General features: G+C 46.5%; 1 protein-coding gene and 1 long non-coding RNA gene across 21 annotated transcripts in view; one reads left to right on the forward strand and one right to left on the reverse strand.

Moving 5' to 3' along the window:
- The window catches only part of Art3 (ADP-ribosyltransferase 3 (inactive)), a 119,152-nt gene extending 104,064 nt beyond the window's left edge, over window positions 1-15,088 (forward strand). For 8 of the 19 annotated variants that reach the window (XM_050149790.1, XM_050149787.1, XM_050149775.1 and 5 more), the window contains 8 exons: window positions 3,064-3,096; window positions 4,432-4,464; window positions 5,617-5,645; window positions 6,703-6,739; window positions 9,085-9,117; window positions 10,767-10,820; window positions 11,721-11,753; window positions 13,863-15,088. In XM_050149790.1, the coding sequence (XP_050005747.1) occupies window positions 3,064-3,096; window positions 4,432-4,464; window positions 5,617-5,645; window positions 6,703-6,739; window positions 9,085-9,117; window positions 10,767-10,820; window positions 11,721-11,753; window positions 13,863-13,996 (386 nt within the window). In that variant the 3' untranslated portion in view covers window positions 13,997-15,088. Of the gene's footprint in view, window positions 1-3,063; window positions 3,097-4,431; window positions 4,465-5,616; window positions 5,647-6,702; window positions 6,740-9,084; window positions 9,118-10,766; window positions 10,821-11,720; window positions 11,754-13,862 lie in introns of all 19 variants that reach the window. The other 11 variants (XM_050149776.1, XM_050149779.1, XM_050149777.1 and 8 more) reach the window with 11 other exon arrangements.
- LOC126506314 (uncharacterized) lies at window positions 7,865-13,870 on the reverse strand. Of its 2 annotated transcripts, none has more exons than XR_007593169.1 (3): window positions 11,298-11,712; window positions 9,326-9,417; window positions 7,865-8,360 (listed from the first exon to the last, which is right to left on the reverse strand). It is a non-coding gene; the product is annotated as an uncharacterized lncRNA (long non-coding RNA). The 2 variants fall into 2 exon arrangements; XR_007593170.1 differs by lacking the exon at window positions 7,865-8,360 and adding an exon at window positions 13,739-13,870 and having other exon boundaries at window positions 9,124-9,417; window positions 11,298-11,466.

Genomic DNA, 15,088 nt, shown 5'->3' on the forward strand with positions numbered 1-15,088 from the left:
GGCGGGGCGGCGTGGGTGTGTGGACAAACACGGGATAGACGGACGCAAAGGAAGAGACGGACACGCGGCTCCCACGTGGGTGTGTTTTAATGGGGAGAGGGGAACACAGTAAGGGGTGGGACGTGCGACACACAAGGGTAGGGGGGAAAAGGGTCAAGAGGGGGGCCAAGAGGGGGGAAACCTCGTGGACCTTCGCTTTTAACGGGGGGCGCAAGGTTATCTGGGAGGAATGGCCTTCACCTGGGCGTGGCCAGCACGCACACAGGTGATGGTAATCCAGGAGAAGTCTGGGAGCTGTAGTTTCCAAGGAATAACAGTCTCATTGTGTGAAGAGGGAGAAGGCGTTTTTCTTCACCTGGGGTTACATGTGTGTACCCAGATCCAGCCAGGGGGTGACACGAGGAGGAAGTTTCATTTGGCAGCATGGTCCTTCACAAATGGGCCCCTCCCTTAGAAGATTTGCCTGTAGATCCAGCAGCCACAGGAGAGACCATGTTGCCCACAGCTGGTGTGCTTTGTCAGTCTCCGAGCGAGTTTGTCAGATGCGGTCATGCATACCCACTGAGCTCGCATGTGTCTGCTGCATGCGCTCATAAGAGACACTGCATGTGGATCTCTCTTCAGGATGCAGTTCTGAGTGTCTCCGTAGACTGACTGCCAGACGAGTCTGTATGTCCATTTCATGGTGTAGTCTTTTCCAGGATCACGTGACATTTGTAGTCCCATCCAGCACACGCTAAGGCAAAGAACAATACCATTGCGACACATGGCTGCAGGATTAGTTCTGCTCACCCTGAAGACTGGCTGCTTTATCATCAAACTGTGCTTTTCTTTCTTTCTTTCTTTCTTTCTTTCTTTCTTTCTTTCTTCCTTTTTTTTTTTTTTTTTTTTTAAGATGTCAGGCTTTGTAGTGGGTGAAGTATGGGGGTAAGGACGGTACAATGTCTGACATCTCAGGGATCCTCAGGCTGTAGTGCCCCTTCATTCCTCATGTTTATTCACAAGGACCCCTTGGCTGAAAAGAGTACCTGGGAGTTTTATTGTTTAAGTAGTATCAGACAGATCAGATGTGCCCAACATTGGAGTAATTATTAAAAAGATGGTGCATCGGTCATACAAAGGTGTTTTTGTCATGAGCATGATCATCAGGCATCTTTTAATAACTGTTGTGCCTTGTATGATTGGGAGACACGAATGTCTCAGCTTTGCCAAAGAGGCCAGAAGACAGCTTCCAGAGTGGCCTCTCTTCCATCGTTACCTGGGTTCCAGAGATGCTCTCAGGCCTCTCACCAAGTACTTTACCCTGTGAGGCGTGTGTCAGACCACCCAGCTGTCCTTATAGTCTTGCTCATGATACGTTAGCTTCTGCGTGGGGTGTGACCTAGTCAGCGGTGTTGAGACTGACTAGGTAATCAGATGTAAGGCAAGTCCATGTGGGTAACGATGAGAATCTCTCTCCCTTTCCATACCTCAGCTTTTTCCTGTTTCCTCCCCTCCCCGCTCCCCCCATAGGCCTAGAAAGTCTCAGCTAACCCCAGGTGAGGCATGGCCCAACAGCAGCTCCTGCCCCAGTCCAGATGGGGCAGGCGTCTCCAGAACTGGTTTCAGTTTTGCCTCAGTTCTGTTCTAGACAAGACAGTGTGGTTTGCATTTTGGTGTTGCTGAGATTCTTTCCCCACGGCTGTGGTGAGCTACTCCTATGAAAGCAGGTTAAGTGGGAGGGGCTTATTTAAGCTCTCAGTCCCAGGCTGCCCCCATCACGGGGGAAGTGAGAGCAGCGGGAGCTTGAAGCAGCTGGTGGCCACTTTGTGTACTCAGAGAGCAGAAGGACAAAGGCTTCCTACTCTTAGGTTCTTTCCCCCATTTACACAGTCCAAGACCCTAGCCAGGGAGTGGTGCCACCCACAGTGGGTTGGTCTTCCCACCTCAGTTGATACAGTTATGATAGCCCACCACAGACAAGCGCAGAGGCCCGCCTCCCAGCTTGTTCTGGGTTCACTGGAGTTGACTGCACCAGCGTGGACATCAGGCAGGTTCTAATAGACCCATTATTCCCTGGACAAGTGGAAACGAGACCAAGTTACCTGGATTTCTGGCTCAAACTCTAAAACCTGATACGGGATTTGATTAGAAAAGTACATTTGTCTCTCAGGGGCTTATCCTTGGGCAACTAGACCTCAACATTAAGTCAGTGAATCAGATACAGAGAGACCAAGGCATTCAGACCTCCATGGGGCACCTGGGCAGTCCCCTGTGGCTCACACACCTGTGTTTACAGGGCACCTGGGTAGCCCCCGTGGCTTACACAGACACGTGTTCATAGGGCACCTGGGCAGTCCCCGTGGCTTACACAGACCTGTGTTAATGGGGCACCTGGGTAGCCTTCCATGCCCTACACTGAAATCTTCTCTTTTCTCGCTGACCCACTCTTAGGCAGACAGGCAGAGTCCTGACTCTCGCCTAGAGGAAGCCCCGGAGCATTGGTGGCATTGCCATGGCATCACCAGTGAGTGTCTAGAGCCATCAGCACCATGTTAGATGCCAGGCTCCTATCCTCCTAGGAGCGGAGATGTTTTCACATACACAAGTGTGTTTGGGAGACTGACAACTATCTTTTGATATGAAGCTGAGAATCTCTGCTCACTGTTAAAAGATCTTGAAAATATGTTTGAGCTAGCTCTTGTAAGGGTAGGAATTGTCACGCACAAGACTGGGTACTGCTTGTTATCTGCAGAGAGAAGTACATTTCTCTGACATTGGTAACTCACCACAGATATAGACTAGAATGTAAAATGGCAGTCCTGTAAGGGCCTCAACCAATGGTCACTGTGTAAGTTGTTAGTAAAATTGAACATCCAGAAGGTATGCGTTCTGTCAAAGTTCACACCATTGGTTCACGCCTGGTCTGTAAATATGAAAACCTGTATTTCTGAAATGTTGCCTCCCCACTAAAGTATGGCTCTGATAAGCTAGGCATTTACAGATTAGATCGCTGATAGCCACAGATCATTTGAAACTTACTAGGGTAGGTTATGTCTAAATTTTTTTATCTTTGTGTTTCAGGTCTAAAAAATGAAAAGTGTGTTAAAAACTCAGGTAAGACATGTTTAAATGATCGTCTCTGTCGTGGGAATTTTGTTAATTTTTTTCCCCTCACAAGTATGGGTCAACCGCCAGTATTGCCACCAACACCCCACGTCACACTGTCAGCCATCATCAAGGCTAAAGTGTGCTTTTGTTAGTGGCTCTAAATCCATTCTCTGTCCACCCAGAAACCAACGTTCAGGAATTGGGAGTAAATGGGAAGAAAACCAGGTTTATGCACAAAGGTCAGCACCCTGAGAAATGGGGCAAACAGTTATTTTGAGGCCCATATCAAGTATTGGAAGGGACTTTACAGCAAGGCGAGGCCATTTAAAGGTAGTTTTCTTGAGAATTGACAGTGCTGGCCAAAGGGGAATCACAGAACAATCTACACAGGGCCCTTTGCAAAGTGAGTCAGTCTGGGGTAGGCGGAGTGGTTAAAGACACACACTGTCATTGCTACTTTCCTGGGGAGGGCTGCCCCTGCCTGTCCTGGTCTTCGCCTATGGCTGTTCTCTCAAACACTTCTTGTCCAGGGCAGGCTGGGTCCAAGCCACTCTCACGTCCGTCTTACAGGAACTTCCAGACTGAGACTGGTGAGGCCCTTGTAGCTTCAGCCATTTCCCACACGGCTCACGTGCAGAGAGCCAGACTTTAAATGCCTGTGTTGGCATCTCAGGAAATAACATTTGGGAGAGAAGAGAGTGTGGCGTAAAAGAGAAAGAAGGCCTGGTGGGACCCGATGGGTGGTTTGAGCATACGGGGGGAGGGGGGAGTGGGACAATGTAACGTCTAGTGGGAGGGTGGAGGAGGAACACCCGGGAAACTGACCTCCGGGGCCCACAATGCTGTCAGAGTGAAGAATGCCTTCAACTAACACAAGCTATCAGGGAACCGTTTGGAAGATTTCCTCCCTTAAATGCCTGAAAACAAGAGTCTGTTTCTAGCTGTCTTCCTGGCTAGCTTTTCTATGCATTCTTCTCTGGGTTAAAGAAAAAAAAAATCCTGGGGCTGGAGAGATGGCTCAGTGGTTAAGAGCTTTGCCTGCTCTTCCAAAGGTCCTGAGTTCAATTCCCAGCAACCACGTGTGCTCACAACCATCTGTAATGAGATTTGGTGCCCTCTTCTGGCCTGCAGGGATATATGCAGGCAGAACACTGAATACATAATAAATACATCTTTTTTTTTTTTTTAAAAAAAAAGAAACCCAATATCTCCATGTCTTTGAATTTCATGTTTCTTGTAACTATGTAGGGCAGCTCGAGTCCTTATTATTAGTATTTAAAACAGGCTGACCTTGGATGGCATCTGGGCACAGTAACATGGATGAACACGTTTGTATTTCAGAATATATTGAACCGGTGTATATCTACAACCCCGGTGAGTATGGGCTTTTACGAACAGTCCAGCAAGCATATCTAATAGCTCTCTCCTGTGGGCAAATGCGCTTCCTACCCGAGTGAAGGTGGTAACTTGGCAGATCAGGAGGAGGAGGGAAACAGTGTGTTCTGGGAAATGCCTTCTTCCTCCCCTGCGGTCACTCTGTGGCCCTCCCAGTAGCAAATGTTCTGGGGAGTAAAGGCAGGGGCACCGGCAGAGCTCACCCAGGGCCAGTCTGGGGGGCCTGTGTAGCTCTATATTCCATGGCTGGAATTAGCATAGGCGACACCCACATTCAAGTGTAAATTAATTCTCAGCGTCCATGCCACTCCCATGCCTGATATGTTCACAGAGCACACTCAGCCTAGTTGAGAACACAGGTTAATTAGGGTTACCATATAGGGAACCAGAACTTGAAGCCATCTTGAAAGTGTGCTCTGAGATTTTACAGTGTGGCAGCTTGAAGTACAGCCAAGCACTGTTGGTGAGGGATTAGGCGGTGTTGGCAACAGTGAAGCTGTACAGCCTCCCCCTTGGGGGGTGTGGGAAGGGCCTGCTGAACAAAAGGCCAGCAGAAGACAGGGGCGGGGGGGGGGGGGGCGAAGCCCACCTGGGAGGCGCCCCCCACAGTGCTGCTCTGTCTCCTCTTCATTTTGATCTAAACCAACAGGGGATTTGATTTTTCTGTTTCCACATGTGGAGACTCAGAACTCATTGTCTGTATTCAGGTTCTTGGTTTTGCATTGGGATTATTTCTCTTATTGAAGAGAGAAAAAAAAAACCTTGCCTTTAAATGTGCCACTTTCTCTCTGTTGGGGCGATGCCTCCTGTCCCCACAGAGGCAAAGCCACTGGCTCACGCCCTGAGGACTTGCCTATAACCCCGCTTACTGGTCCTTTGTGGTCACAAATTCTGACCATTGCATAGGACCTCAGCCAGCTATTCAAAGAGACATTGTTTTCCTGCCCCCTCGACACCCCAGGAGCCTAGTTCTGTGCTTTACTTCAGTGGAGGCCGTGGAGACGTGTCCAACATTGCCCACATACATAGAGACTCTAGGTGGCACTTGCATTCAGTGATGTGCCTCCTGGTCCCTGAGAGTTCTTTTGATCTCTCCGTAAAACTGATGCATTTTGCTTGTTTGTGATGTAGATGTGGAAGGGCAGAACCTGGAAGACTCTGGTAAGACACTCTCAAACTCTGGGACATAACATTTGCAAGCTGTGAGCGGGTGGGGAGAAGCCAGATTGAATTCTTTATAAAAACCACACAGGGGCTGGAGAGATGGCTCAGTGGTTAAGAGCACTTCCAGAGGTCCTGAGTTCAATTCCCAGCATCCACATGGTGGCTCACAACCACCTGTAATGAGACCTGGCGCCCTCTTCTGGCCTGCAGGCATGCATGCAGACAGACCACTGTATACTTACTAAGTAAATCTTTTTTTTAAACAAACAAACAAGCAAACACAGCACTCACGCCTGTAGTCATCCCAGAAAACAGAGGAGGGTTTTCTGGATCAAACTTGCACGATCCAGACCTGTTGACAAAACAAATAGCATTTAATTTTCCTAAATTAAAATGTGGATTCTTTGTATGTGGATCCAGGTAACACGTGTACTCATGTCCACTTGATGAGGATGCTCCAAAGTAAAACTTACTCCAAAGTTCTTAATTAGAAAAGAAAGGAAAAAAAAAGTGTGGGCTGGAGAGATGGCTTGTGCTGTTTTAGAAAACCAGGTTCAGGTCTCAGTGTTCAGAGCGGGTGGCTCACAATGACTGTCTGAAATTCCAGTTCAGTGGCTCTGTGAGCAAGTGGAACACATACACCCACATGTGCACATGGAAATGTTTTTCTGTGTGAGTGTGCATGTGTAAGCCCACATATATGTGAAAGCCTGCATGCATGTGAACATGTCTGTGGAGGCCAGAGGTTGATACTAGGTGTCTTCCTGTATACTGAGACAGGATCTCTCCCTGTGAACATGAAGCTCTCACTAGTTGTGTTTTGGGGGTCCCCTGTCCCTACCTCCCCCCACAGGGATTACACGCTGGCCGTGACACCCGCCTGGCTCTTATGTGGTACCCAGGCTTGCACGGCAAGCACCTTATCCACCAAGTCATCTCCCCAGCTTTAAAGTTCCTCTTTCTAAAGATGTTATTGTCTTCTAGGGCTAGGGTACAAGTTCTCAAGTTACTGAAGAGATCATTGAACACTTTTCTATTTTCTTTTTTCCCATGGTGCCTCGAATCAAACCCTGGGCCCCCTGCAAGCTAGGTAAGCACACTATTGTTGAGATACACCCCAGTCCCTGGGACAGATTTCCTAACGGGTGATCTAAGAGAATGTGTCACTAACCTCAAAAGTGACTCTACCTTTAACCCAGTTATAACTCGGAAACCAGGACATAGAAACTCCAGTGTAGAACTGTGGCCTCAGGCACCGTGCTAGGCAAGTGCCTCACCTGAGCTATCTCCGCCCTCTTTGTACTTTAGTTTTGAACTTGAAGGCAGAGTCTGAGCTGAGCATGATGGTGCTCACCTTTAACCCAGCAGAGACCGGCAGGTGTTTAGTATGAGTGTGAAGTGAGCCTGCTCTACATAGAGCTTCAGGTGGTAAGAGACCCTGTCTTCAAAACAACAACACAAAACAAAAAACCAAACACAAAAAAACAAACCTCAGACCGGGTCTGATTAGATTAGCTGATCTTGAACTCATTTTGTAGTTCAAGCCTTTAACCTTGCTCTGCCTTCTGAGTAGCTGGGATTTGCAGGCCTACACCCCAGGCCCCAGGCAATCCTACATTTCTTTAAAAGAGGCTCCAGGGAGTCAGAAAGATACCCAGTTGTGGACAAGCCATGACTCAGAGGCTCTGCTCAGCAGCTGACCAAGCTCAGGTGAGCGACAAGTGGCCAGAGACCCAAGGCATTATGTGGCACCCAGAGCACATTGTGACATTCCGATATAACCACTCATGTGGGCTGCATACTATTAAATAATATTAACATTATTAAACACCAAACCTAGAAATTAGGCTTTAAAAAACATTTAAAGATACAAGAAAGCACTTATAATAATGTAAGAGTTGATGGTCTAGCTCACTAAGTAGAGTGCTGGCCTAGCATGTATGCAGGCCTCCAGACACACACATACACACTGATGGTAATGTGAAAATCTATCCAAAGTCTCTGACAGTTTTCATTTTATATTGTATATGTGTGTGTAATATACATTATCTATGTTTTATATGTTTTCTGGTCATATACATAATACATGGTAATTGGAGAAATGAAAAATATGGAAAATTATTAAGGATTAAAAATTAAAAAGCTCAGATCGCAGATATTTATTTGTAACATTTTTGGTATATTTACTTTGAATCTTTTTGCATATGTGTGTATCTTGTTTTTTTTTTTTTACTTTGGTTTTGGTTTTTGAGACAGGGTTTCTCTGTATAGCCCTTGCTGTCTTGGGACTAGCTCTGTAGACCAGGCTGGCCTCAATCTCAGAGATCTGCCTGCCTCTGCCTCCCCATCACCTGGCTATAATATCTTTTTTTTAAAAAAAAAGATCATAGTGGGGATCAAATCCCTCCACATTATGGGGCACCCACATGTAGCACACTCGTGAAGGTCAGAGGACAATTCGCAGAACTTGGTTCCCTTTTTACTATGTGGGTTCCAGAGACTCAGGTCAGCAGGCTGGGTGGCAAGCGTCTCTACCTGTTGAGCTGTCTTGCTGGCCCTGGATTGATTTAGCTTTAATGAAGAACTGTGTGCTTACCTGAAATGCGATCCTGAATGACGAGACATAGCTCTCACCATCAATTAAGCTTCGGTGGCTTAGTGAGTCTCCCCTTCTCTTGTATTTTGTCCCCTGTTGTTTCTTAAAGCTTTCACTAAAAAGAGCCCAATGTAAATCTACATTAATGTGGAAAATGGATATTTTGTCTCATTTTGTAACTGGATCTCATGTAGCCCAGGCTAGCCTCCAACTTCCTATGTAGTAGAGAATGATCCTGAACTCTTGATCTTCCTGTCTCTACCTCTCAAAACTGGGATTCTAGACATTGGCTCCCATATTGATTCTACCTCCCCAACCCCCCCAAGAAAGTTCTTATTCTTAGCCTTAGAAATAACGAGCCAGGGGCTAACCTGGTAAATGAATTCTTTCTTACTCTATCAGACCTAGCTATCAGGTTATTAAGCCACTGTAGATGGCACAGATGTCACTTTTGAGTGAGTTTTTTAATGTTCTATTCAGTGAACCAATATTTCAGATGCAACATTTTCCCATTAATCCTTACTTCTTATAAAATGCAAGCTCTATCTTTTGCATACTCAAAAACTCCAAAGTCAGACCAAATACCTACAGTGAGAGTGGGGCTACATCATTTTAAAATGCTTCATTTAAAACTGGATGGACCACGTTAGGAAGCTAAATTTGGAGCAATGAGAACTAAATCATAGGTGCTCCTGAAATCTGGCTTATGGATTGGAATTCATATTGTGGCTGTGACACTTATGACTTCCGTATTTGAAGTTTGGAGGTGGGAGACAAAGGGGGAATGGTAGCAGTGCCATTAACTGATAAACACCAACAGCATTTATTTCTGCCTTTAGGTAGGGAAAGCCTTGACTCCACTGGACTACCAGGTAAGGCCGTTTTCTCTTTACTCAGAGCTGGTCTGAGCATTACAGACGATGTCAGCATGGGATGGTACTCAAAGGTTTTGCTTTGGCGTCATGCTAGGCTTTCTCTGGAGTAGACTGTGCCCACCATGCCTTCCCAGGATGCTGGGCACTGGCTCTGGGCGGGGCAGTTAGCTGTTTGGAACACGGCTCTCGGCCAGCTTGCTGGGACCTGGTTGCAGAGGGTCCAGGCCTTCCTGAAGCTCTGTAGACACTCTGCTGCTTGGACTGGCTGCGTATCCAGGCTCAGGCTTCCTCTGGGCCCTGCAAATAACAAAACACAGTACTCTGCTGGGGCAGGCACAGCTCAGTGAGGCACTGTTCACAGGCTCCTCAAGTTTGGTGTGGATGACACCAAAGTCGGAAGCTTACAGTGCAGTGGGACCTGGGGCTGGTGTCCAGTGCTCATGACCCAGGAGTCGGAAACGACCCAGGAGCAACCAGAGGCCGCTTAGATTCTTCTATTTAGGAAAAAATATTACAGATCCTTTCCTTCTTCCTGGTAAGCCCGGTAGACACACTAGACGGCAGAACATGCCAGCACAGGATAGAGACATTGTCATCGTTACACGTGCCAGGTTCAGTAACTTGGCACACAGTCAAATGTGAGTGAAGGACTGGGCCCTTTACTGTTTCTTCCTTGAGGCTTGCATTGCCTCGGTGACTTCCACTGTATTTACCATGGCAGATGTCACCACCAAACATGTACTTTTAAAAGTAGGAGGGCTAGCCAGGGGCGAGGGTGATGAGAAATTGGAGCTGGGACTCCAGGAAGATTGCTTAGAAGTCCCTCGGCACTTCACGGTGATGGGGGAGAACACAAGAGGGCACATCATCTTGCTCAACAGTCACGATGCCTCTGTGGCTCGGAACTGTCACCTGTCATAGCAACTTCACAGGAGCAGTGATTGGTAAGGGGTATGAAACCACAACCAGTGCTTAAGAGCCCTTCCTCTGGGTTCAGAGAGCCATTTACAAGATTTTTTCCCAGTACATTCTGTTAATTATGGGCATGGTCATCTGTTTAAATGTTTAACTATTCACTTAATTATTTAGTGGGATTGAACCCAGGCTTATGCATGCTCGATGAGTACTCTACCACTGAGCTACATCCCTAGATTTAGCACGTGCTAAACCACATCGATGGTTCTGACCATTGTTGGTCACTGCTGTCTTAAGACAGTAGGCCACGTAGAAATAGCACGTCACAGTTAACTTACAAAACAGACACAGAAAGCAGGTTTAGCAGCTCTTTTGTACTGATCCAGAGTGGCAGTGTCCCCCTTACATCACTTCCGTTCTTTGGGCCTAAGTTTGCACAGTGCTCTTCGGGGTCTTCAGTCTAATCTGTGGCCACCTGAAAAGCAGCTTCTGGCTGAGTGTGGAGAACTAATGGGGGCTGTGTAGACAGACCTGGCATTGCGTTCCCCTCTGCCTCTGGTAACTTTGTGTAAATAACTTCACTATCTGAGCACCCGCCATCGTAAGGTACGAATGACTCCACCTTGCAGGGCTGAGGATCTGATGTCACAAACTATCTGACAGTAGTCAAATAGTAAATAGAAGCTGCCATTTTTATTAACTAAAAATCTCTCTCTTTTTTTTTTATTTAGGAACTAAAGTGCTAGAACCAGATGAAAATCCTCTCTGGATGGATAATAAACCTGGTAATTCTTCATGGTGGGGAGGCTCATGGAATTCTAAGTTCTTTAACATCGTCCTGATGGTCGAAGGGGGAAGGGCTGAGAACCTGCAGAAGAGGCCAGGTGGCCTGTGCTGGACAGCGGTGTCCAGCTGTACTTTTATTCCAAAGCAAATCAGGAGCTGTAGGGTGTAGATGCAAGAATACACTATGGAGCGTGGGAATGAGAATTTCATGGCACACCCTGCAGGTCCAGCCTTTCTGTGGCATGTCTTCTCTTCAACTGGTTTTGTGCCCCTCCTGGAAAGCTGTGTGTGTAGTGCAGGCCTTTAAAGGCCAGGCTCATCTAATCCAGCAAGGTAGATCAGGAACCTGGTGAGGGCAGACAGCCAGATTGACACCCTGGACTCCTAAATTATGGAAGTATGGGTACCAGTATTCCAAGGCTAGCCACACACTGGTGGCGGGACAGCACAATTAGATGTCAAAGTTAGACATTGACCTCACGGATGCATTAGCTGATTCTCCATGCACATCGAACCTCAGAAGGCGCAGACACCTGGTGCATCCTTGATGTGCTGGCTCTGCCCGTAGGATAACAGTGTGGTGCTGTGCTCCCATGATGCACTGGCACACAGTAAGTGGGAGACGGGGTGGCTTGTACTGGGAATCTGAGTTCAATATATAGAAAAAAGGTTGGTAAATAGACTTCACATTTATTCTAATGAAAACACACACTCACGGGGGAAATTTCTCAGAGAGCAGATGTGTCAGAGCCGTCTTTAACCTCACATATGCCTCTGGACCAGTTTCCCTTGGCCCCAGGCCCACTCCCAAGGGAGAAGCAGCTTGCTCCAACTTAATGAGATCTTTCATGTCAGGAGAAGTGTACAATGCAGTAACTCACAATCTCTTTATGTTCTAGAAGACAAGCGTCAAGGAAATGCTGACAATCCTAGTAAGAAATACCTCCTATTCTTTGGACGATAAATGCTCAAATATAAAAATGTTAATTTTTTTCCTCATTAAAAGCTGACAGTTGTAGGCATGTACATGCATGCCTAAGATGCCCCTACCCATCAGTCTTTTTTACATAGGCACTGTCTAGAGACTCTAGATAGAACATTGTTTTCTCAAGCAGTCCTTTTTCAAATCAAATATTTCATGAAGCCTTCACAGCACCCTATGTAGTAATGAGGGCCGGCTTGTTGGGGTTTCTGTCCCACCCAGTACCCCACAGCTGGCAAGCCCCAAAGAAAATCACAGTAAGTTATAAAACGGATTGGTCCATTAGCTCAGTCTTCTTATTAGCTCTTGTAGCTTATATTAACCACCCATTATCTATGTTAGCCACGTGGCTCGGTACCTTTCAGTCAGGCAGGTTACACCTTTGCTTCTTAGTGGTCTGGGCTGGAATGGGAGGAATGGGCTTCCTCCTTCCCAGAATTCTGTTCTCATCATCCTGCCTCTACTTCCTGTCTGGTTGACCTGCCTATACTTCCTGCCTGGCCAATCAGCGTTTATTTAAAACATGATTGACAGAATACAGACAATTCTTCCGCACCAACCCTGAAATAAGATCCACAATAAGATGTACCTTAGCTATACAAGAATTGGATGCTCTGACTGTATTTTATAGTTATATGCAGTTATATTTGCAGTAAGATGTACCTTAGCTATACAAGAATTGGATGCTCTGACTGTATTTTATAGTTATATGCAGTTATATTTGCAGTAAGATGTACCTTACCTATACAAGAATTGACATGCTTTGACTGTGTTTTATAGTTATATGCCTCAATGCATAAATGCTAAATTCATAAACATATTCCTTATGAAAATTTGGGTTGGAGCATACTGGAAGCTGTTCCATAAAAGATCAAAGTGAAGCAGATACTGTTTAGTGTTAATTAAAACTATCAGAACAGCAGGCGGTGGCGGCGGCACAGTCCTTTAATCCTAGCACTTGGGAAGCAGAGGCAGGAGGAGCTCTGAGTTTCAGGACAGCCTGGTCTACAGAGTGAGTTCCTGGACAGCCAGAGCCACACAGAGAAATCCTATCTCGAAAAGAACCAATCAGAAAATACTTGGTTTCTACTATGGCAGGCCGCTTGATTGTGTGAGTGCTGGATTTACATGTCAGGTGGCACACACAAAGACTGCAGAGGGTGGCTTCATGCTTAGCTGTTGAAGACTATCCTAAGCATTTCAGCTCTACCCCTAATAGTGGCAGAGCTAGCACCTGACTTCAGCCATCAGCACTGCAGTCTACCCTGGACAGCATCTAGGTGCCTCTCAGGTGCAGTACCGGCCACTTGAGAGTCACTCACCTGCAGAGCATCCTGACGCACGAGTGAGCTGCCAATCCACCTCTAGCCATGTGACTGGCATTCCACAACTCTGGCGAGCAAACTCATATGAAACCCTAACAGCCATTTCTCTTGGCTTCGTGTATTATGAAACCTGACTGGTCTCATACACATCCCAGTTGGAGAAACCCTGAGAACTCCCCCTTCCCTATGCAGTCTGCTTAAACCAAAGTGTAAGCTTGTTCCCCAGGTTTAAAGCAGAGTAAACAAGCTAGATTTCTCCAAAGCCATGTAGTGGAGAAAGCTTTTTTGCCAGTTTATAGGCTGTGTTTTAAAAATGCAGTTGTATCCAGCTGAAACTGGCATCTGTATGAATGTACACACACTGTTATTTGAAAGGAGACACTTGAGGTAAACTTTACACAATGTATGATCTAACGCACACAGGAAGAGAACATTGCTAAGAAATTCTGGTATACTTGAGCAAGAAATAATTGTCTCGGTTGCCTATATAGATTTGAAAACCCTGTGAAATCTGAGAAAAAAAAAAACAAAACCAAGACCAGTATGCCCTGATGATACCTATAGAAATTTAGCCTAAAACTTTGAAGCTGCACGCATGTGCAACAGGTACCTGACAGGTATCTCAGTAGGCGTCTGACTCGGCCGCTGCTGTCCACACGGCTGTGCTGTCTGTACAGGTGGAGGATACTCCATACACACCAGTGACGTGTCCATGACTGTGTTCTCTTTAACAGCTCTGGGTCCTGCCCCTGCTCCAGGCCCCCGGAGCCACCCTTCGGCATCTTCTGGCAGAATGCTCCTCCCATCAGTCACGGCATCCACTGCGCTCGTTGTCACGTCTGCCGTACGCATCTTCACTGTTCTCTAGCTCGAAATCACACCTTAATGTTTATTTGGAAGACGCTATGGAGATCCCACAGGAGGCCAAGAGAAAAGATGTCTTTCTCACTTGGGCAGACACACTGTAAAATAAGAACTGTATATTCGTTCCCTGGCTCACAGTTAAAAAGCTGGTCCAGACAGTGTCAGAGAATTAACTCCTCATTTCTGTTTAAGTTTAGGATTGCAAAAACCCCAAAGCTGTATACTTTTGATTGGATTCAATAAAAGTTTTAAGTTTATTAAATGTTTTCCTGTAGAATCTTTGGATATTAAAAGACCACTACTAATGTGGCTAACATGAATTTAATGCCAGAATCAAAATGTGAATGATACCTGTTTCTCTCTGAAGAACAAAACTATAAATAGAGGTAGAGATGGCAGGCTCTTGTTCCCAGGAGACAAAGCAGTGGAGAACTGTAGGCAGGAAGTGGCCACTTGGGTATCCCTTCCTTCCAACAGGGAGCTGTTACTTTGCTTCTGTGTATCTGTCTTCTGTCTTTTCCTTCTGACCAAACGTGCTTACATGAAAGGTGGGATGCGATCCTTGGTCAGCTATCCACCACTGGGCCTGTGCTCAGTGGTCACCGTTTAGTTCTATGGAAGGCACACAGGGCACCAGACACTCCTTTCTACACTTGGCTCCAAAGATGGCAATGGACCAGTCTTTTGAGCCAAAGTGAAAACAAGCGCATGCAAAGAAAACCTTCTCCCAAAGCCACTAGCACCTCAACAAGCAGGAAATAAGATGGGAACAACCAGGGAAGAGTGGCGTTATGTTCGCATGCCGCACACTCAGCAGTAGCGACTATAAAATTCTAGCAGCCAACTTGGAAAGAAGCTTTACAGTCTCTACAGTGTAACCTCCTCTGCTCCATGAGGGGTCTAGACACAGCCCTTCCCCCACCACTCGGTAGTACAACAGCAAAATTCACCGTGTTCTCTCGCAACGGCCCCCGGTGTAAACCAAAGCACCACATACAAAGCACAAACATACCATAGTCACAGCATCTGCAGAGGTGTCAACACCTGCGGCCCAGGTGTGTCCTGCAGTCAGAGTTGTATTTAAAACTGGCAGGCT

Source organism: Alexandromys fortis, unplaced genomic scaffold, assembly GCF_014885135.2.
Source record: "Alexandromys fortis isolate MF-2015 unplaced genomic scaffold, M_Fortis_MF-2015_v1.1 scaffold_0, whole genome shotgun sequence".
Classification (NCBI taxonomy): Eukaryota; Metazoa; Chordata; class Mammalia; order Rodentia; family Cricetidae; genus Alexandromys; species Alexandromys fortis.